The sequence below is a fragment of the Chanos chanos genome, chromosome 9 (assembly GCF_902362185.1).
Source record: "Chanos chanos chromosome 9, fChaCha1.1, whole genome shotgun sequence".
In the NCBI taxonomy this organism is placed as follows: Eukaryota; Metazoa; Chordata; class Actinopteri; order Gonorynchiformes; family Chanidae; genus Chanos; species Chanos chanos.
In genome coordinates, this window is record NC_044503.1 from 19,665,310 (window position 1) to 19,690,571 (window position 25,262).

The following is a 25,262-nucleotide window of genomic DNA, read 5'->3' on the forward strand; positions in this document are numbered from 1 at the left end:
GCCAATGAACTGAACCTCACCTTGACAAAGCAGGCAATGCACTGAACCTCGTCTTGACAAAGCAGGCAATGAACTGAACCTCGTCTTGACATGAAACTGTATCACGACAACCTATTTGTTACTCCTTTACACATATCAGATATTTTTTTCATTCAGTTTACTGTGTCTCTCTCTCCATGTTCCACAGTCCCCCCTCTACGTGTTTCCTTTCATCATAAGCTCTCCGCCTTCCCTCTTATTCGCTCCTCCCACTTCCCCTCTCTCCGAAACAGCTCTCCTCACTTGATGTGAATAATGCAACACACTGTCTCCTCTACTCTAACCGGATTCCGGATTCTAACACAGGTAGTCTGTTCTGCACAAATCACCGTTCTATACATTTCACCACCTCCACTACCCAACGGCTGATGGCTTTACCCATCAACAGCCAAGTCTCTGCACCACACACACATACGCCAAATTTCAGCGTGCCTCACAGACATTGCCTAGATGAAAGATTTTCACCCCCAACTCGACCAGTCCAAGACACTGCCTCTTGTCATTTTGCCCAGCCCTTAAATTCAAAGCAGCATCACTGTCGGGCTTGGCTTATTGTCGTTATTAGCATCAAACTCCGAAAGGAACCTCGGGTTAATGATGGATGATGACCTAACCTTCACTGATCACACTTTGTAGACCCCTGGTCATACAGATTCACTCTGTATAATATCAGGAAGATGAAGCCATTTCTGTCAGAGAATGCAGCTCGGTTCCTTGTCCAGACTCTTGTCATCTCATGACTGGACTACTGCAACTCTACTGGCAGGTCAACCAGCATGTCAGTAAACCTCTGCAGATGATCCAAAATGCAGCCGCACGTTTGGTCTTCCGTCTGATCAACCAAAACATGCTGGAACTGCATCCACTTACATTAAGTCAGTCATCAGGGTCTACATGCCATTCTGTCCACCCACTGTGGTCCATGCTTCAGCCATGGCTTTCAGCTGAATAAATGAATTAATTATAAATGTAAATGGTAAATGTAAATATAAATGTAAATGTAAGTAAATCCTTATCTCAAAACAAAGTTGTGGATTGCCACTTTGATACATTTGTGATATATAGTTACAGTTACAGATATAGTGTACATATATATATGTGTGTGTGTGTGTGTGTGTGTATGTATGTATATATACATACATACATATATATACACACACACACACTCATATATATATAGTGTATGATATGGTGTAACACTGTTGATACAGAGTTTGATATAGTGTAACATTGTTGATATACAGTTTGATATATTGATAAACTGCTGATATAGAGTTTGATGTAGGGATGCACCAATCCGATACTGACTCAAATAGCTGGATTGAGTATCGGTGACAATAGGACTGATCTACGGGGCCGATATATTCAATTCAGCTCTATTCTCCTTACAAACTTTCTTTTTCGTACCGTTATCTAAATGTTCTACGTCCACACCAAAAACGCTGAAACGCCTTAGTGTTTGTTGTTACGCCATTACAAAGTTGTCCCACCAACTAATTGCTTGCCCAGGTCGTGTCTAAAAGGTTTGAACTGCCGTTGCGGTTGTTTCCCATCTCTTAAGCACAGCAAAGAATATAAAGCTTGTCTTCTACGTTGGAGCAGTGCATGTACATTGTACAGTATGAGGATTTACTATTGCACTAATTAGAAGAATTAGACCCCACTCCTGGTACCAATTTGTGTAGCCTGCGGCATTCCAATTTAAGTGAAAGGAGAGTATAGGAGTTTATAACACTGCTACCTTACAGCAAGTAGCTGTACCCACAATATCAATAATAAAGAGTTACAGTTTTGAACATGGGTTGCCCAAGCAAATGTCAAAACTGCACTCATCAACTTCGTTCACGCTCTATCTGTCAAAACGTCCTCACGAAAAAGACCAAATATCCCTCACAGGAAATCAACAACGACCACCCCACAAAGACAGCACATAAGCACACTCACTGCACAATTCCGGACCCCCCACCCCCCATTGGACAAACAAACTGCATACCACCAGTGGCACATTTTATTCAACAGAGCAGTGTCTTAATAAATTCCCCTCTCTACCACCTGGTTACAGAAGAAAGATTGGCAAATTTGATAGACAGAGCAGCATTTGTTGCATTTCGCCCATCATGTTTGCTTTGGTGTCGGCAGCACAAACTTTCTCCAGTGTCATGGCAACCATACATCATCATTTCTGAAACTCTCCGTTTTCCCTGTCCAGATTACAACGCAAACCAAGCGTTTTCAAATTTATGCACCTCAGAGCATTTTCGAAAGGTATCGTTTCTGGTGGCGGAAAACACTGTTTTAGTGTGGGGGGAAGGGCTAAATGGAGAAATAATGATGTTTTCAGATTTACCCGGGCTAGTGTGTGTGGACAGGGCAAGAACACAAGGAGTTCAACCAAACAAAAAAGGGGGATGATTTGAAGAAGCAGATAACTTTGTTGGGTGCATTGCAAAGACGCGAAAAACTACTGTGTATATATATATATATATATATATATATATATGTGTGTGTGTGTTAGAAATTTGCTGAATTGTTATTTATTGTTCTTTATATTTGTTACATGTTGTTTTACAAAGTTAGGAGAGTAATGTTTAAATCAAGCTTGGTGTTGCCTTACACATAAAAGAATGATCCCAGGCTCTTCCATACAGTGAGGCATACAACTTATTAATTAAACACTGGTATCAGATCGGTACTTGGTATCGGCCGATGCCCAAAGCCCGGGTATCGTATCGGGACTGAAAAAGTTGGATCGGTGCATCCCTAATATACAGTAGTGATATTGTTTTTATAAAGTTTAATATAGTGTAACACTGTTGAAAAGAAGTTTAATATTGTGACACATTGTTAATAAATAGTTTGATATAGTGATAAAATGCTGATATAGAGTTTGATATAGTGTAAAACTACAAGACTCAATAAATTGACTTAATTTATATGAAGTCTTCTTTATTTTATGCATTTACAAATTAATGACATCACTGTCTTGAAAAATAACAATATGATTTTGAGAACATTAATGTAGAGCTATAGCCCATTGCTTCCTCACATGCGATTGTTAGGTGGTGATGGCAGGTAGATGAATGTTCTGTAAGATGTGAATTCAGACTTTTCTTACTTACCTTCAGTGTTTCTTGGTAAATTAACCTTCTGCTAAAAGGACACAACATCATGTCTGAGGAACTGTCTGTCAAAATCATGTCACAGATACACACACACAGATTTTGGAATGAAATGAAATAATCTTTATTGCTTTATTGCACTGTGGAGATACAAGGAATAATGACCTTAGGAAACTGATTATGATAGTGATGATGAAAATGACTAGGAATAAAAACAGCAGTTGATTGTTTACTACTAGAGTGAGAAGTAAACGAGATTTTCACTGCAGGATAAACCAACAAATCAGCCCATAAACACTACTGCGCGCACACACGCACACACACACTACTGCCCACACACACAATACAGACCACACACACACACACTACATCCACACACAGTCCTGCCCATTGGCTTTAACTTAGAGCATTGAGATGGATGAAAAACAGGATCAGAGACTTCTCCACAAATCAGGATAATGAGCAAGAGGAGAGGCACTCAACCTGTAGAGTGACAGAGTGAATAAATTCATCTCTCTCTCTGTCTCACATAGACACAGACAGACACACACACACACACACACACACACACAGTACTTAGCTTAGACAAGTCTGCTATCACAGCTACAGTTATTGCATATGGTCATTTCATCATCGTTGTGACTATAAGCTCGTTTGTGTGACAGGTGACAGGTCTGAGAAAAAACAAGGCAAAAAGAAAAAAAAACAAAACAGCTTTCTGCATGACAACGTGAGGCTGTTTCCTCATGCAGTGTGAAAACGCTGGCATGTAAAAGCAGATCCTTAGCCAGAAAGCCTGGTTATTTCAAAGTAGATACAACATCATTAGAATCATTATTTCTGTTGATATCATCTACACAGATTCCACCACATTCTGTAAGGTCATGAGTCAATTAAAAACAAATCTCTTTCATTAATCAAACAAACAACACCTCTAATTGGACTCCTCACCACAAATCACACAGATTAGGTTCAGTTACTAAATTTATTGTCTTTTTAAACCAGAATCTCACAGAATCACTGCAGAGAATCAGAACCACCGCACCACTGCTGTTCTATAGAAAATGAAAAGAAAAAGTATAATGGTTTGAGACTTTAATTTGTCTCTGCTGACTGAAGTACTGTATTAGCTCTGTATTAGTCTCAGAGATGTAACTCAGAGGACAGTGATCCAGGACCCTGCTGGCGTCTAATCAGGACTCCCATAGAGTTGACTGCTGAGGTAGTGTCAGTGTGCTGTCCTCACCAGTAGATGGTGCTGTTGTGTTTCGTTAACTGAAGTGGACGTGTCAGTTCTCTGTGTCACTGGGAGGTGTATATGAGCCTGTGTGATGGTTTTCACCATCCCGACGTCACCCAAACTCTACAGTCGCTCCGGCTGCCGTGGCAGCCTGCCGTATCCACGGCAACCTCTGGTGAAGAGGGCATCGGCTCATTAAAGTCCTCAGATTTATTAAAGTTTCCAGACTGTTCCATATGGCTCTTCAATGACAAATCCTCGACGTCATCTCTTTCTGAAACCCCAAGAGAGAAAAGACGTCATTAAAACGTCAGACAAACAAACAACAAATGCCTCTACATGAAGAGCCAGGTCTTCATCACTGACTGGAAATTGAAACAGGAACAGAAAGAGAAAGAGAAACAGAAAAAGAGTGCTGTGTCTGACAAGTCATAACTTTTGTGTTTGGACAGACCCACTTTATATGACTCTCTCCTACACATCCTTTAGCACTGCACTATCTCTATTTATCTCTTTAACTTATATTCAGCCAACCATCCATCATACATCCATCCATCCACCCACCATCACAAATACCTAAACCTTTTTTCTCTCATAACCTTGTGTTTCATCCTCTGCTTACAACTTTCCATCCATTAATACACTGATCTGTAAAATGTTCCTGTTTATAAAAAGATCTGTTCTTTACACAAAACCCGTTTGGATGCCTGTGTTGTTATGAGAGAGAGAAGCTAATGTAACTTCACAGGACTGTTCAGTAAAGAAAAGCACTGTGTTTCCAGGCCTGAAACAGAGAGTCTCATTACAGACCCATCACACACACACACACACACACGGACATGTCATGGAAAGATGACTTTTTCTCTTCACTCACATCATACAATACCATCTGCAGTTATTTATGTGTTTGTGTCATGTTTACTCTGTTCTCTGCTTATCTCTCTTCTTGTGTCTACTGCCTGGATGCTACTGCAAATAACAGCTCTCATTTCCTCTGATTTTATTCTCAACTTTCTAACCTAGTTTAATAAAACACAGAGCCATTTCTACTATTACGGTGATCATATGCTGGCAAACATCAGAGCTGGCATCTATCTATCTATCTATCTATCTATCTATCTATCTATCTATCTATCTATCTATCTATCTATCTATCTATCTATCTATCTATCTGTCTGTCTGTCTGTCTGTCTATCTATCTATCTACTCATGGATATGGGATATGTTATGCTCTATGCTCATACACCTAGGGAAGGTCATTTTTAATTTCTATAGGTTACACAATTCATCTCTAATCACACACACACACACACACACACACACACACACACACACACACACACACACAAACGGCGTGAGTCAGTGCAGTAACAGCTTGTATCCCTCCCACTGAGAGATATAGAGCATCCCACATCTCACACATGCTGATACACATACACTCACCCACCTACGCACATGCATACACACACACACACACACACACACGCACACACATACACACATGATCAAGCCTGAAAAAAAAAATGCTGTTTTGTATGTAAACACATATTAAACATCATATATAAATGTCATGAGGAGTTGTATTCCAGTATGGGGATACATTGAAGATGTTCTGGTTTTATTCTGGCAGGCTTGTAGAGAGGACAACGCGGGTGGAGTTTAGATGGAGGTCATCCACAATGCCACACCTCAGACCTGTCCGTCTCCCATAAGCATTGAGCTCCCTTATCAAAGACCTCAAAGACTATTCTCTGAACTACTAATGATACTTCATAATGAAACTGAAACAGAGCTCTGATGGCTGGATTATCACTGAACGTAGATTCACCATCTTTAGACATTGATTTCTCCTGGAAATCGGCATTATGAAATACCTGCTCTAATAAATTTCTATTTTCAGTCAGGGAGATGTTTTCATCCTTTTCAAACAGTTTCACAGACAAATGAACTGTGTGTACAAAGTGAAAAATTCTCCCTTTGGTGGGAACTCTTCTGAAATGCTCCACAAAGCACTGAACACAGAGTGCTGAATGAGTCATGTTTGTCCCTGAGGGAATGTGGAGTTTAAGAAAAACAAACACAAAATGAAACCTAATCAAAAAATACTAAACTACTGATTTTAACTGATTTTTTAATAGGCTATTCCATAACTAAATTACACAGTCCTCAGATCAGTCTACAAGGATTTTTGGTTGCATTGTTTTCTACATTTTGTTTGTCTACTCGGTGTACTTTTCTGCTCTCTCTTTCTCTCTCTCCCTCTGTCTCTCTCTCAATTCGCCCTCTTTCTCTCTCTCTCTCTCTGATGTGGGAGTCTTTAGTGGGCACTGGGTCATGAGAGGAGCTTGTGATGCTGTGGTAAAGCAGTTTTGTCTCTTTGCCGTGGCCTGGTTTGGACAGGAGTCCACCCCCTGAGTGGAGCCTGTCTGCAGGGTCACATCTCTCCCTCCACATTACAGTGGGACATGGCATGTACTGTGAGACATGTAAATGGGATATGTAACTGTGATATGTAAACTGGAATATGTGGCTGTGACAGGTAAACTGGAATATATAACTGTGATATGTAAACTGGAATATGTAACTGTGATATGTAAACTGGAATATGTGGCTGTGACAGGTAAACTGGAATATGTAACTGTGATATGTAAACTGGAATATGTAACTGGGATATGTAAACTGGAATATGTGACTGTGATAAGTAAACTGGAATATGTAACTGATATGTAAACTGGAATATGTAAGTGGGATATGTAAACTGGAATATGTAACTGATATGTAAACTGGAATATGTAAACTGGAAAATGTGACTGTGATATGTAAACTGGAATATGTGACTGTGATAAGTAAACTGGAATATGTAATTTTGAGATGTAAACTGGACTATGTAAACTGGAATATGTAACTGGGATATGTAAACTGGAATATGTGACTGTGATAGGTAAACTGGGATATGAAAACTGGAATATGTGACTGTGATAAGTAAACTGGAATATGTAACTGTGATAAGTAAACTGGAATATGTAACTGGGATATGTAAACTGGAATATGTGACTGTGATATGTAAACTGGAATATGTGACTGTGATATGTAAACTGGAATATGTAACTTAGTTATGTTAAGTGGAAAATGTAACTGGGATATGTGAACTGGAATATGTAACTTAGTTATGTTAAGTGGAAAATGTAACTGGGATATGTAAACTGGAATATGTGACTGTGATAGGTAAACTGGAATATGTGACTGTGATAAGTAAACTGGAATATGTGACTGTGATAAGTAAACTGGAATATGTGACTGTGATAAGTAAACTGGAATATGTGACTGTGATAAGTAAACTGGAATATGTGACTGTGATAGGTAAACTGGAATATGTGACTGTGATAGGTAAACTGGGATATGAAAACTGGAATATGTAACTGGGATATGTAAACTGGAATATGTAACTGGGATATGTAAACTGGAATATGTGACTGTGATAGGTAAACTGGAATATGTGACTGTGATAAGTAAACTGGAATATGTGACTGTGATAGGTAAACTGGAATATGTGACTGTGATAAGTACACTGGAATATGTAACTTAGTTATGTTAAGTGGAATATGTAACTGGGATATGTGAACTGGAATATGTAACTTAGTTATGTTAAGTGGAATATGTAACTGGGATATGTAAACTGGAATATGTAACTTAGTTATGTTAAGTGGAATATGTAACTGGGATATGTAAACTGGAAAATGTAAAAGAAACTATTGAAAAAAAATGACCCACTGAAAAAGCCATATAATTCAATTATAGAACAGTTCCACCTGTTCAGCACTAATCATTAGCGAGATGTCAGCCTTTCAAACACTGGAATAAACATATCATGTTTCTCTTCATCAGTCAGAGCTGCACTGGTTACCATTCTCTTCCCCCCAAGACTCACCAGTGGCTCCAGTTCCTTGCGGTCCAGTAGGTTGTGCTCGGTGCCAAAGTAGTAGAAGTGTTTGTAACAGGTGTTGACATGGGCCTCAGCTCCCATCAGGATGATCCGGTCAAAGTGGTGGATGTAAACGTGCACGAAGACCCGGAACAGACGGCAAAGGATCTTCTTACAAATCTGAATAAAGTTCTTTGGAAAGGGGATCCCTGAATGACACGGAGAAGGAGAGAGAGAAAATGTTAAAGGGAATGCAACCAAAAGAGAAAGAAAAGGGGGAAGGATGGGTCTTTTGAGGAAGAGGGAGATAAAGGCAGGAAGGAGAAGGAAACAGAGGTTAAGTAGCGTGAGGAAGAGGAAACAGATAATGAAGAGAGGAGAAAGAGAGGAACGAGTGGAGAGAAAAGGGAGGGATGGACGGAAATGGTAAAGAGGTCAGGTCAGTGTCTGGTTTCATCATGTTGGACTGTGACCAGGATAAGCAGCTAATTTCAGCAAAGCAGATTACACACACGCACACGCACACGCACACGCCCATGCACACATAAACACTGATTATGTAAATCCCTTAAAAAATGACAGGATTCTTTTAAAACGCTGATTCAAAGAAAGAAAAAAGATGACAGAGGACCGTGCCTGTTCAGTGTGTAAAGGTCAGAGAGCAGGTTAAGAGAGAAGCAGTAACATATGGAGCAGAGCTCCGTGTGCTACACTGACAATGAGTCTCAGCGTCATGTGGTTACACTAATGCTTTATGACAGTTGTGACTCACTGACAGAACAGCCTGGTTTGACCGAAGGACGAGGATCCAGCGTGCACAACGGTCCTGCTCTGATTCCACCGGCCTGGACAGGACTCAGTCCACTGACCTTAATAAGAATGACTTTCCCAACTGACTCTACATCTCAGGGCGGGGCTTAGGCTCTTCCCACTGATGACATTGTACACACATCTAATAACACACACACACACCTCCCTGAGAGCCGCACAGCCAAACCTCATCAGTAATGTTTAACAGCTCCAGGCCAGCAGTCTGAAGATTCTGTCTTCAAAGGTCTTTCAGCATCCAAACACTGAGTGAGAGGAGTTTGATTCAGAAAACACTCAGTGGCATTTTGGGTCAAATATTAAGCCAAAATATTTCAAGAATTTCTGAAGCCTGCATTATGTGGGTTTGGTGAATGGTCACAAGTTATAGAAAACATTCTCTGTTTTCTCTGTTCAGCAACACAGCCACAGCTGTGCGTGTGCGTATTTATGTGTGTGTAATAATAATGTGTGTGTGTGTGTGTGTATGTGTGCGTGCAGTGGGTGTGGGTGTGGGGAGGCGCAGAATTAGACAGCTTTGTTAACACTGCCTTGTGAAACAGGCTTTTTGTTCAAACAGTTGCTGTGTGTTAGACATCAAACAAGGAGCCCCTTTCATCTCTCTCTGGTCTGTAGTTTCTCTGTCAGGACTCCTGCCCTTAACCCAGTGAGTCCACTACCATTCTCCATATTCTACAATCACAGCAAGACCATCAGTGCACTCACACAAATATTTCACCACGACAGATTTTAATGTGAACATGTTAAAGTCTGAAAGCCCACAGAGGGACGATGAAGGGCTGATGGAAATGTAAATCTAGTCATATGACTGCACAGAGAAGAGCAAAGAGCAACCCTCAAACAAGCACCTTCACTCACACCAATTCCTTCATTCACACTAACTCCTTCACTCAGCACAACTCCTTCACTCAGTGCACCTCCCATGTCTGGTCTCCATTCTCCTCTCATGACATCATTCATTCATTAATTGTCCATTCGTGTATCCTAATTAAGAGCCTCAGCACTCATTAGGCGAAAGACAGGGAAACATTCTGAACAGGTTGCCAGTGCAGACACACAGACAAACACATTCACGCACACATTCACACCTAGGGGCAATTTAGTGCCTCCCATCCGCCTGACTTACATGTCTTTGGACTGTGGGAAGAAACCGGAGCTCCCAGAGGGAACCCGCACAGACACAGGGAGAACATGCAAACTCCACACAGAAAGGACCCTGGCCGCCTGGGCGGCAATAAAATCCGGGACCTTCTTACTGTGAGGTGACAGCGCTAACCACTGCACCACTGTGCCGCGCCTCATGATATCAGTATCACCAAAAACATCAGTAACACCATCACGACTCAACACAGGTCCTACACAGACCAGTCCCACAACCACACTAACTCACACAGACCAGTCTCCTCTACCCACTGTGTACTCCCACAACCACACTAACTCACACAGACCAGTCTCCTCTACCCACTGTGTACTCCCACAACCACACTAACTCACACAGACCAGTCTCCTCTACCCACTGTGTACTCCCACAACCACACTAACTCACACAGACCAGTCTCCTCTACCCACTGTGTACTCCCACAACCACACTAACTCACACAGACCAGTCTCCTCTACCCACTGTGTACTCCCACAACCACACTAACTCACACAGACCAGTCTCCTCTACCCACTGTGTACTCCCACAACCACACTAACTCACACAGACCAGTCTCCTCTACCCACTGTGTACTCCCACAACCACACTAACTCACACAGACCAGTCTCCTCTACCCACTGTGTACTCCCACAACCACACTAACTCACACAGACCAGTCTCCTCTACCCACTGTGTACTCCCACAACCACACTAACTCACACAGACCAGTCTCCTCTACCCACTGTGTGCTCCCACAACCACACTAACTCACACAGACCAGTCTCCTCTGTCTCTGCTCTTCTCTTGATGCTCGGTGATCCAGTCTTTGTCACAGGCATTGTATCCACACACAGACATTGTTCCGTATACTCCCACAACTAACTAACTAAGTGTGTGTCTGTGTGTGTGTTTGTGAGAGAGAGAGTGCATGTATGTGTGTGTGTGTGTGTCTATCATTAGCCTGTTTAGTCAGTGTCAGAGTTTAAACCTCACACAACGTGACTGGACTCTGAGACAGATCCCCCCCCCCCCCCCCCCCCGACTCAAATCAACGCAACACAAGAAGACAAAGCACAAACTAACAAACTACTGAACACAGACTCCTGAATCTCACCTGCTTTTTCAGTGTGAGTAAAGCATGACACGGCCACTGTTTAAATCAATACCTCTATTTAAACTTTATCTTTAAATTCATCTCATGCCCACAGGAGACTAAATCAAACTCTGGCTGAACCATAGGAAGACATTTACCGGTTATGTAACAATGTAACGGTTTTGTAATGAAACCCAAAACCGTGGTTCTGTAGTCCTCGGTTTGGTGAGTAGTGAACTGTGGACTTTTTTTTCACCTCAACTCTTGTTAGTTAAGCTTTTATTCCTGAAACGTGATGCTCTGTCAGCGCATATTCCTAACAGAGATGAACATTCCACTCTGTTTGCACTTTTGATCATAAATTGAAGCTCTTATGCCTTTTGTTTTTCTTTTTATTTCTCACTGTGTGAAAATATATGCACAACACTTATCCTGCAGTGTGTGCATGTTTTCACTGAGTGGATGATTCTAAGAGCCTCAGTGACAATGTTGACCAAGTAACCATTTTAAATAAGAACAAAACACACAGCGTCTTTACTCAGACCACTCACCATTTTAAATAAGAACAAAACACACAGCGTCTTTACTCAGACCACTGACCATTTTAAACAAGAACAAAACACACAGTGTCTTTACTCAGACCACTGACCATTTTAAATAAGAACAAAACACACAGCGTCTTTACTCAGACCACTGACCATTTTATATAAGAACAAAACACACAGCGTCTTTACTCAGACCACTGACCATTTTAAATAAGAACAAAACACACAGCGTCTTTACTCAGACCACTCACCATTTTAAATAAGAACAAAACACACAGTGTCTTTACTCAGACCACTGACCATTTTATATAAGAACAAAACACACAGCGTCTTTACTCAGACCACTGACCATTTTAAATAAGAACAAAACACACAGTGTCTTTACTCAGACCACTGACCATTTTAAATGAGAACAAAACACACAGTGTCTTTACTCAGACCACTGACCATTTTAAATGAGAACAAAACACACAGTGTCTTTACTCAGACCACTGACCATTTTAAACAAGAACAAAACACACAGTGTCTTTACTCAGACCACTCACCATTTTAAATAAGAACAAAACACACAGCGTCTTTACTCAGACCACTGACCATTTTATATAAGAACAAAACACACAGCGTCTTTACTCAGACCACTGACCATTTTAAATAAGAACAAAACACACAGCGTCTTTACTCAGACCACTGACCATTTTAAATGAGAACAAAACACACAGCGTCTCTATGGAGACTACTGACTGCTGTCAGTAATCATTTTGCAGTTGTAATGTGTTTGTTTGTTTGTTTTTTTTCATGAGAAGGAGGCCAGAGTAAGAAAAAAAAAAAGAAACGAGGTACAAATCGAACCATGAACAGGTTCATTACACCTCTGCGGTCACTGCTAAAACTTAGTCCCCTCTTTTTGGTCAAAAACCCATCACTACAAAGACCATGGCACTGTTCCTCGTTAGCGTTTGGAGATATAGGTCCAGCTCCTCAAAACATTTCTCTCAATCATGCCAACCTGTAAAAACCCATTTCCCAGGTCTCAAAGACACCTCTTCTCTAGTTTCTTATTCAATACAGCTTCAAAATCTGGTATAACATCCAGATGTCTTAAGCTTTAAAATAATCAGCTGTTTTTTTCAGTTACAGTAATGACACACACCGGTGTAGAGCTGAGGGAACAGGGTTCTTAACACACCCAAATTAATGAACACAGCCCTAACACTGACCCGTCTTTTCAGAACTGACACTGACTAAACTCTTCAGCCGTCACACTGACTGGTCTTTTCAGACTTCACACTGATCCGTCTTTTCAGACTTCACACTGACTGGTCTTTTCAGCCCTCACACTGATCCGTCTTTTCAGACTTCACACTGACTGGTCTTTTCAGCCCTCACACTGATCCGTCTTTTCAGACCTGACACTGACTGGTCTTTTCAGCCCACATATTGACACGTCTTTTCAGACCTGACACTGACTGGTCTTTTCAGACCTCACACTGACTGGTCTTTTCAGACCTCACACTGACTGGTCTTTTCAGACTTCACACTGATCCGTCTTTTCAGACCTGACACTGACTGATCTTTTCAGACCTCACACTGACTGGTCTTTTCAGACTTCACACTGACTGGTCTTTTCAGACCTCACATTGACTGGTCTTTTCAGACCTCACATTGACTGGTCTTTTCAGACTTCACACTGACTGGTCTTTTCAGACCTCACAATGACTGGTCTTTTCAGACCTCACACTGACTGGTCTTTTCAGACCTCACATTGACTGGTCTTTTTTGACCTCACATTGACTGGTCTTTGGGGGGGGGTTGTTTTTTGTTTGCTTGTTTTGTTTGGTTTGGAGAAACAGAGAAAGGAGAACAGATGCTCAGGGCCAGGCTGAAGGACAATGAGGTCATGACCAGCCAAGCTAATAACTACCTACAGAGAGAAGTCCTGATTACATACAGCATTCATTACTCAAACACACACACACACACACACACACACACACACACATACATAAACACACACAAATACAGACACACACACACACACACACACACAGAGGAACAGACTGACCGAAACATGCAGTCTGAACATTTCTTTAATGGATGGAGACCTAAAAAATGTCTTCTACTGACACTTTTTTTCAGAGGGACCACTAAAATAAAGGAACAGGAAAGAAGAAGGGCCTTGAGAACTGCTAAACAGGCTGGTGAGAGAGGAGTTCAGCTGAAAATGGCTGGGACATGGGAGACGGTAACAAACTGAACATTACGCTTCACTGTGTCTGTGTTATGATGGCCAAAACCTCCCGCCAGCAGAGACACAAAGAGAGAAAGAGAGAGAGGGAGAGACAGAATGCCTTGCAGGCTAAACTCACAGTGCTCCCAGATTATAAAAAATAGAGGCCATGATGTGCACAGGAATAAAACGTATACGGAGCTCATTTCTCGGCAAAATACTACACTAACAACCCACTTTAACTCCTGGAGATTTTCAAGTTGATCTGTTTTGGCCTTATTCTAGATTGTGTCTTTCATTGTACATTGCTATAGTCATAGTCATGACCCGTTGATTCTGACTGTTTTCTCTGTAAACCCTGTGCTGAGTCTATGTTTTTCTCTAGAGGAGAGGTTGGAGTTCTAGGATTAGTCCATAAGATTTCCCCACAAACCCTAAAACCCACAAACTCTCATACCCTCAAACACACAAACCCCCAAACCTCCAAACCCGCGAACCTTTAAACCTCCAACCCCTTAAACCTCTAGACCCACAAATCCTCAAACTCTCATATCCAGAAACCCTCATACCCACAAATCCTCAAACTCTCATATCCAGAAACCCTCATACCCTCATACCCACAAATCCTCAAACTCTCATATCCAGAAACCCTCATTCCCTCATACCCACAAATCCTCAAACTCTCATATCCAGAAACCCTCATTCCCTCATACCCACAAATCCTCAAACTCTCATATCCAGAAACCCTCATACCCTCATACCCACAAATCCTCAAACTCTCATATCCAGAAACCCTCATACCCTCATACCCACAAATCCTCAAACTCTCATATCCAGAAACCCTCATACCCTCATACCCACAAATCCTCAAACTCTCATATCCAGAAACCCTCATTCCCTCATACCCACAAATCCTCAAACTCTCATATCCAGAAACCCTCATACCCTCATACCCACAAATCCTCAAACTCTCATATCCAGAAACCCTCATACCCTCATACCCACAAATCCTCAAACTCTCATATCCAGAAACCCTCATACCCTCATACCCACAAATCCTCAAACTCTCATATCCAGAAACCCTCATACCCTCATACCCACAAATCCTCAGACTCTCATATCCAGAAACCTTCATACCCTCATACCCACAAATCCTCAAACTCTCATATCCAGAAACCCTCATACCCACAAATCCTCAAACTCTCATATCCAGAAACCCTCATACCCTCATACCCACAAATCCTCAAACTCTCATATCCAGAAACCCTCATACCCTCATACCCACAAATCCTCAAACTCTCATATCCAGAAACCCTCATTCCCTCATACCCACAAATCCTCAAACTCTCATATCCAGAAACCCTCATTCCCTCATACCCACAAATCCTCAAACTCTCATATCCAGAAACCCTCATACCCTCATACCCACAAATCCTCAAACTCTCATATCCAGAAACCCTCATTCCCTCATACCCACAAATCCTCAAACTCTCATATCCAGAAACCCTCATACCCACAAATCCTCAAACTCTCATATCCAGAAACCCTCATACTCTCATATCCAGAAACCCTCATACCCTCATAGGCTTGGGTCCAACTGGACAAGGTCCTTGCCTTAGTAATAAAGTGTGTTTTATTTACAGGTGCCTTTGCAAACCACCAGCAATACCTCACACGGGGATAAACAGAATGCATTTAAAAAAGCAGAGTCTGTAAAGCAGGCATAGCACATACATACAAAACACCATGGATTCATAAACAATATGCATTTACATATAGCATCATTAACACAATGCGGGTAACACCACAGTAGACAGACAGGTTTTGAGATGGTTCTCTCTGTTTTGTTGGATACACAACTGTCGTCATTCACAGAACTATCCCAGCTGCACACAGAGCAGAATGATTTCATTTTTCATTTATAATTTCCATCATTAAGCTTTGCCCTCTCTCACCGATGACATCTTTTACAGGACCGAAGAAACAGGCTCCCAGAATAGAGGCAAAAGCCTGGCTGTGTGTTTGACATCCGAGTGAAGAGAAGAGGACAGAGGAGAGTTGAAAAGTCTGGGGAAATATTCTGAAAAGAGAGAGGAAATCAAAACCATTTGGGAGCACAGTCATGAACCTGACTGTGATGGATATTAGAGCCCGACCGATATATCGGCATGAACCTGACTGTGATGGATATTAGAGCCCGACCGATATATCGGCATAAATCTGACTGTGATGGATATTAGAGCCCGACCGATATATCGGCATAAACCTGACTGTGATGGATATTAGAGCCCGACCGGTATATCGGCATGAACCTGACTGTGATGGATATTAGAGCCCGACCGATATATCGGCATAAACCTGACTGTGATGGATATTAGAGCCCGACCGATATATCGGATCTGTTATTAAACAGCAGATCTAGCGAGTAAACAAATGGTTCTATCGTTTCTTCCTCATCCGTTCCAAAAATTTTCTGGCAAGATCGCTTATAACGCTGTCCACTGCTAAATTAGGTTACCCACAAAGCTAGCTAATGCCATGTTTATCAGTGGAAGACCACTAACTTTAATGTGCGGTTAAACTATAGCGTTTATCTTATTCTGCCGAAATGAGGCAACCGTAAATATATCTGCGACTCTGTAGTTACAGTCGGTGCATTGTAAATCATTAAACTAGAGGGGGCTCGTAAATAAACGTGAGTTGCACAAGTATCTAAAATGGCTTGGTAGACAAACAAAGTTATTGAGCTTCTCTTCTCTTCGTGTGCAATCCCAGTTGTAATTCCTCATTGCAGACAGTTACGTAGTATTAGATGAATTAAACAGCAGCATTTATTCTAGGTCATTATCAGTTTACTGCATAGTCTAAGATGGCATATTTTAGATGGCGCCAAATGTTGGTTGAAAAATGGTTTCTCGTAGCTTGCATTGGACAGAATTAAAAGTAAAAAATATATGTATGTATAACTTTTGGTATTTTTATACATTTGACTTTTATTTATCAAAACTTCAATATATTTTGTTGTACCTCTGGTCAAAGTACTATTTATGGCAATAAAACAAGTTCATTATTAAACTGCATTATGTCTCATTATTTTGGTGAGGACTCTTAAATAACTGCACATAACAAATGTTAGGGCAAATCTGCCGATATATCATTATCGTTTTTTAAAATCCTCAAATATCGAAATCGTATCGGTCTTAAAAACCCTGTATCGGTCAGGCTCTAATGGATATTTAATATCACTGAACCCCCAGTCCACACTCACATGCAGATACACACCACACACACACACACACACACGGGCATGAGTCTGTCTGTCTCTGCTGGTGTGTGTGTGTGTGTTACAGTAAGCCCTGTTTAATCCTCTTGTTGATAGGCAGCACAAAACGACTCCAGTGCTGCCTAAACACTGCACTCAGAGAGAGAGAGAGAGAGAGAGAGAGAGATATAGAGAGAGAGAGAGAGATTAAAGAGGGTAGTGCAGTGTGATACTGGGAAAAATGCTGTAATACCTTTTCCACCAACTGTGATAGAAATACGACTTAGAATGTAATAATACAGCACTGGTTGTTTACATAAAACTGGAACTACTGATGAATGCAAACTAGAAAAAAAACAAGTGGACCAAATATTCTCTCATTGTTTTACTTTCTAAACAGAGACACATTCATCTCACTTACTGAGAGTTAGGGTGCTTTCACGTCTGCACTTTTTAGTCTGCACTTTTTTAGTTTTTCCTTTTCCCCCTTGGTGCGATTCGTTTGGGCAGGTGTGAACACAGTAATCTCACTCGGGTGCGGACCAAAACAGCTGCATCGAGACCCTTCAGATGAGGTGGTCTCAGTTCGGTCCCAAACGAACTCTGGAGCTGTTCATTTGTGGTGGGAACATGATCTGACCTCGATCTGACCCAACTACCAGGTGTACTCTGCCAGTTTGAGCTAAATGGCACGTCTTCTTTGCAAAGTATGAGGTAGTATAGTATTTTCAAGACGTTTCCTTAAAGTGCCTTCAGCATTCTGCTGGTATAGTTTTGCCGGGTATATTGCCCAGATAATTACAACAGTTATGAGCAAATGCCAACTGTGCCATCGCTTCATATTAAATTGCACAGCAATGTTTCTCTCACAGAAATATGCACTCGTCCAGACCACAGGACCTTCTTCCTATATTTACTTTCTTGCTCCCACCCCAGACACATCTGACCAATAAGCAGAGTTCTCACATTTGTAATGATGCATTTTGTAATGATAATGATGTTTGTAATGATGCATTTTGGTTCGTTCAGATTTTTCTCTGTGTGGAAAAGAAACCAAACCAAGGGGAAAACATTCCAAGTTCACAAACTCATCAACTGATTCAGACCAGACCAAACAAACTACCGGTGTGAAAATGCCCTTAATGAAATAGACTTGTGTTTTATCTTATTTATTTCATATTTAGCCCTCTGTCGATCCCAGAATGCAACGTAACTTGCTGTTTGTACTGGGGATCATGAATCAATCAGTAGAGACCCTGAGAGAGAGAGAGAGAGAGAGAGAGAGAAAGGAACAGAGAAGGACAGAGAGAGAAAGAGAGACAGAGAGAGAGAGAGAGAGAAAGAGAGAGAGCAAAAGATCACCTGATCTGTGTTTTCTTTGTGCCATTATTTCTGTCCCTGGGTTAGGGCAGATCATGCTGGATGAAACAGACTGTTATCTCAGGATCCAGCAGAAAATGTCTGATCTTCCCAAAGCCAGGAACAAACACTCTGTGACAGAGATGAATCCTCTGCACAAAGGAAGAGAGAGACACAGAGTGGCAGCACACAGCTGAGTCATCTCACACTGATCTCTGTGACATCATCTATAGGGCAGGATCTCTGTGACATCATCTATAGGGCAGGATGAAAATAGCAGTGGTGTGAAAGACACAGGACAGGACAGGATACCAGACTTCATGTCTCAAGGTGTAATGAGAAACAGTGAAGTTTACTGTAGAGATAAGCAGACTGTGTGAGTATGAAGACGTAAAAAAGAACTGCTGTTAGCCATAGTGTCACTGGTGGAAAAGGAGCAGTCTTCTCTCCAGCCTGTGTCTCCAGCTGTGCTGGGTTTAGACAAAGGCTCTTTACCAACACAGGAAACACAGTCCTGTCAGCAGAGAGAACATGCAATGCTGAGCACTTGTGCAGGGAGAATGAGGATGTTTCTGAGCATTTCACTGATGAGAGACTGTCAAATACGGTTGGGTGGTATCAAGGTATTGCGGTACACCGAGATATTTAGAGATAACGAAGGTATGAGTTTCAGTACCGTCAAAAATACAGACACTTCTCTTTTTCTATATCCTGATATGGAGATGCTGTATTGAGGTGAGGTAATGTAGTGCACAGTAGGCGCCACCAGAGGCCAGTCTACTGGTAACAAAGATGGCGACTGCGAGTGGTGGAGATAAGGTAGGGCTAGTAAAAAAACAAAATGTTTCTGCCCCTGTTTGGGAGTATTTTGGGTTTCGTCCCCATGATAAAGGTGAGCCAGCCAATCCGGACGAAGCTGTGCGTACTATTTGCTATTTTTCATAAAAATATAAAATGAAATGAATTTATTTCAACAGGGAACTTGGAACAATTATTTGTGGCGACCACTCGCACACAGGACTGATATTTAATATAAGTCACGGTGATCTCGCCCATGGTTGTATGTGTTTACATTCATGCTACTGTTAGATTGGTTATCTACGTTCCTCACACACCCTAGGGGGCGATTACGTTGTGTGCCCTGCAACAACGAGGAGGTGGAGTGGTGTTGAAATAAACAAAGGGTGATCTTTCTAACTCTTGTCTCCGCGTTCCCCTAATGCTCAACTTTCACACTGGTGACCCCGTTTTGGCTCGGACGATTCCTGACTTAACAGTGATGGCTAATGCAGTTTCGCTCAAATTTTTCCTTGCTTATCAATTAAATATGACTAGATATGGAATCATGGAAATATTGCCAAATACAACTATATCATCAGATGACTTCTTCCAACTACAAAACCAGTTTATTAGCCACATGATTTTATTCAGCTGCCACCAGCCGCACATCATCTCTGTTCAGCCCGCTGATCGGTATCCACTGCGGCAGTCTCATCGGGTCTTCCAGCAGGGTATGCTGAATCTATGGAAGAGGGGTGCTTATTTCCTATCTATTCATTATTCTGTGCCATAAGTATTTATACCCAGCAAGACCTGTCTAAGTTGGCTAATTGCATATTAGACACATAGCATTATAGGCTAGACAATGTCGTACATGCTACGACCTCTATCACCAGCAGCCGTTTTTTTTTTCTTTTAAATAACACAAATACCGTCATATACCATATACCCTGGTAAAATGTCCGGAAGGTATGACGGTATGAAAAATTAGATACCGCCCAAGCCTACTGTCAAAGCTTTGGTTTGGGCATGACAGAGAAAGTGGGCTGGCCAAGCAGAGGAATACTGAGATATCTGATAGCTTTTATCTTCAGTAGTGTCCACACGTCAGCATCACTCTCTATAGATGACTCTCACAGGCTCTCTTTCTCTCTTACACCACACCTCCCCAAACCCTGACCTCTGACCCTGAGAGACGGCCCTGAAACTGAGACGCACGTGTGTGTGTGTGGGAAGTCAAGTAGTCAAGTACAGCTTTATTGTCATCTCGGCCATATACAGTACAGCATACAGCAGAGATGAAATGATGTCCCCCTTGAACCAAATGGTGCAACATAGACAGACAGCAGCACATACAGTCAGACATACAATAAATACCCTAAATACCAAGGCTACAGACAGCACAATACAATAAATATACTTTGTTATAAAAGGACTGTCCTAAAAATATGGAGAGTGCGTATGCTGAAACATTCGTATATGGAAGGATCTCCTTGTACCTCGTGTGTGTGTGTGTGTGTCCAGGGCTGGACTACAAGCAGCATGCTCTCTGATGCTAAGTGTCGAACAGAAACGAGACTCTGAACTTCCCTTTCCAGACTTTTCCGTGTCTAATCCGACTCTGCTGACTGACTAAGATGTTTAGAGGACTCTGGTCTCAGAGGGGATCAAGACAGAGTGGTAAGGCTGAGTTTCACAATGCAACACACGCTTACACACACACACAAAACACAGACTAACTCACTCACATATATACACACACACATACACACCTGATGAGAACTATCCAAACCAACTGTCAGTGCCTTGACTTTGTGTTCAGTGTGAGACAGGAGAGAGGAGACACGTGACAGCGAGAGACACTCCCTCAATGGAAAGGCTGATGAGTCTTACTGGAGTGTGTACCACACTGTACTCAGTCAGTGGGAAAGGCTGATGAGTCTTACTGGAGACACACCTTCCTCACACTATGTCTGCTAGTCACGGCATGAACCAAAACCTTTGTCTTCTCCAGTTTTCAATTCAGCGCCTTTCATTTCTTGGAGTTGTGAATAAAACATTCCATTCTCTACATTAATAACAAAACTAAGCACTCTACCATGCATTGCATGACTGCAGACTGAATAATTTACACCTAGCTGGAAGCAGTAAGAGGACCTGAAATGCAGGAGAGAGGAGGAACAGAACTGGGGTTGGGCAATGGAGCTCTAGTTTGGGAGGAAGAGGAGGAGGAGGAGGAGGTGGAGGAGGGGATGGATGGAGGAGGACTCAGGTTTCAGACAGTAACTGGTGGAAGGAGAAGGTCTCTCCATAGATCAGATAACCTTGAATAATTGACATGATGTGTGTGATACAGTGTCCTGTCAGGGTGGTGCTGTGTGTATGTGTGTGTGTTCCTGTGAGGTGCTGATCTGTGTTTTCTTGTTTAGTGAGAGATGAATGTAAATTTGAGTGTTAAGATGAGGTTTGTCTCTTTGCACTGTATCTATGTGGGTTTATGAGTTCTGTCATAAGGAAGCACACCAGTGAAAGAGACAGTGCTAAACAAAGTCAATCCACACATTACATCAGCTCTGGTCATGCTGTCAACTCACGTTTATGTAGCATGCTAAGTTACGTAATCAGCAGAGTAGTGTGGATGAGAGTGTATGGACCATAATCTGGACTGGCTGCTTCTGAAGCAGTGTGAATTTAAAAGGTTCATGTGATTTAAAAGGTTCCGGAGCAGTGTGAATTTAAAAGGTTCGTGTGATTTAAAAGGTTCCGGAGCAGTGTGAATTTAAAAGGTTCGTGTGATTTAAAAGGTTCTGGAGCAGTGTGAATTAAAAAGGTTCGTGTGATTTAAAAGATTCTGGAGCAGTGTGAATTTAAAAGGTTCGTGTGATTTAAAAGATTCCGGAGCAGTGTGAATTTAAAAGGTTTGTGTGATTTAAAAGGTTCTGGAGCAGTGTGAATTTAAAAGGTTCGTGTGATTTAAAAGGTTCCGGAGCAGTGTGAATTTAAAAGGTTCGTGTGATTTAAAAGGTTCTGGAGCAGTGTGAATTTAAAAGGTTCGTGTGATTTAAAAGATTCTGGAGCAGTGTGAATTTAAAAGGTTCGTGTGATTTAAAAGATTCTGGAGCAGTGTGAATTTAAAAGGTTTGTGTGATTTAAAAGGTTCTGGAGCAGTGTGAATTTAAAAGGTTCGTGTGATTTAAAAGGTTCCGGAGCAGTGTGAATTTAAAAGGTTCGTGTGATTTAAAAGGTTCTGGAGCAGTGTGAATTTAAAAGGTTCGTGTGAGCCATTGGATTAGCTGATATTATCAACAACTGCTCTCCACCCACACAAGCTAAAACAAGAAGCTTGTCTTAGCCCAAGACCAGGATCATCCAACGGACGTGTCTAATCAAGTGCCTCACACACACACACACACACACACACACACACACACACACACACACACACAATCATCTCCATATTCTCTGGAGTCAGAGATGGTAGTCCTGTGTCCAGTGATAATATATTCATTTGTCTAACCTGTTCTCTGTGTGACCCCATATAATGACTGGCAACAGATATCTAGCTGTAAAGTGAACAAAGCCCGAAGCAACATGTGAAATATGAGAAAATGAGCGTCTCAGTGTCTCCTGACTACTCTACATTCCATCTTCTTACACACATTCCAGCCCAAAGGTCACATGCACTCTGCTGGGGATTTATGATCAATTAATGTGATTATGTGATTAATGTGATCAATGTGACTAATGTGATTAATGTTTAGCATATTATGGTGCTGCCATACACACATTTCCCTGACTCTCTGAACTCAGTCGTCACACAGATTAGTCATGAACAACAATCTCATTGGTTAACCTTAAAATCATTAACCTTACTCAACCAAAACACTCACAAAATCACTACCCTTCCTCAACCAAAACAGTCACACAATTATTACCCTTACTCAACCAAAACAGTCACAAAATCATTACCCTTACTCAACCAAAACAGTCACACAATTATTACCCTTACTCAACCAAAACACTCACAAAAGCTCTAGTCACACTTAAAATATTCACTGCTGGTTCAAACACAGATACAGATAATCCATAGCAATCAATCAACGATTCGACCCTAACCCCACTCCACACCCCCTCTTTTGGGTGTGACAGATGTACTCTCTCTCTCACCTATGCTGGTGGGGAAGATGTCCTCATTGTTGATCTGGACCTCGATCCAGTCCATCAGCAGGTTCATGTACTGCGGTGCGGGCAGAGCTGTGGGCTTCTTAAACTTACAATCGTCCTGCCAGCGGTACTCGTACCGTGGCCCACCCGACATGATTGGACATGTCTTCTCGGTGCAGAAGTCGCAGACAGTGCCGTAGATGAGGTTGACGCGGTTGAAGAAGTCGACCACGTGGACGGCGACCCAGTCATTGAGGTCCTCACCGTGCGGCAGCTGCACGGTGGCACGCAGGTCCACGCCCGAGTTGAGCGAGGCCTGGGCGCGCTTGTGCAGCTCAAAACGCTGAGTTCCTGGCTCAAACTTCCGCTTGGGCCTGAAGGTCTTGTCTTTATTGAAGACCTGCTTCAGAGCAATGGACATGGTGGAACTGGGGAGGAGGGGAAATGAGTCGGGGGGGGGGGAGTGGATGAGTGGTCTAGAAAGAGAGTGAGAGGGAGAGAGAGAGTGGAAGAGAGACAGAGAGGGAGAGAACCCTGGAGTGAGTATGATGGATGGATGGATGGATGGATGAATGGGGGAGTGTTGAACAGCGGAGAAGGGAAGTTGTCCTCAGTGTGCTCAGTTCTCTCTCATCAGGACACACTCATCTGAGAGGAGAGAGAGAGAAATAGAGAGAGAGAGACAGAGGGAGAAGGTCAGAGACCAGAGAAGTCAGACGTGTCGTTGCTACAGACAGATCAGTGTGAGCGTTAGTTGTGGTCATGTGTGTGTTCATGCTTATCTGTGAGTATATGTCCATCCATGTGTGCATGTGTGTGTGGTGTCTGTATGTGTATGTGTGTATGTATGTGTTCAACTCAGTGTTTTGTAGGGTTGGGTGGTATGGCCTAAAATTTATATCACAGTATAATTTGAAGCACAGACAGAAGTGGTATATATCACGGTATAATCGCTTTTCTTAAAACTTCAATAGAAATGCTTCTGAAGGGGTAAAGCACCGGTATGGCACCTGCATGGCGGCTATTACTGTACTCTTAACTGTACTCTTAACTGTATTTTTTGTTTTACATCAAGTAAGGTTTCAGCTATTGCACTCATGCAATCCTTGACAACCCCTCCGCCAATAAATGTGTTTTTTTTTATTTTGACCCAAAATCCAAGCAACGTTGAGAGAACATTCATTAGCACGTGTTTGGGCAGTGAATGAATGTGTTAGTATTCTAGTGGATCACTCATATTGGGTTCTTAGATCTTTTATTTTCTGTGCCCTCAGTTCAGACTTGAGTGGTATGTTTGCTCAAAAGATTTGTGCTTTGTCTCATGGTGGTGCTTCACATTGCCGCTTTTAATAATCGCCACGGTCTCGGAACGTATGAGACATACTGGTTTTGAACTGCCCGTGGGAAGAATTAAAAGCTCTGTTTTCACTGTCTACTTTTCTCTTTGTAGAGCACGCCATGTGAAATTACCTTTCTCTGACTCACTTATTTCTCCGACTATAGTCTCTCGTCTCATCTCTCTCCCCTGTGTGTGTGTGTGTATCTC

General features: G+C 41.9%; 1 protein-coding gene across 1 annotated transcript; it reads right to left on the reverse strand.

Annotated features, from left to right (window-relative positions):
• Positions 1 to 3,285: 3,285 nt before the first annotated feature.
• On the reverse strand, positions 3,286 to 24,225 carry LOC115820609 (MOB kinase activator 3B). Its single transcript, XM_030784235.1, has 3 exons — positions 23,720 to 24,225; positions 8,327 to 8,529; positions 3,286 to 4,672 (listed from the first exon to the last, which is right to left on the reverse strand). Exons 1-3 carry the CDS (start codon positions 24,135 to 24,137, stop codon positions 4,643 to 4,645), a joined length of 651 nt encoding a protein of 216 aa, XP_030640095.1. The 5' UTR covers positions 24,138 to 24,225; the 3' UTR covers positions 3,286 to 4,642.
• Between the last annotated feature and the right edge of the window lie 1,037 nt (positions 24,226 to 25,262).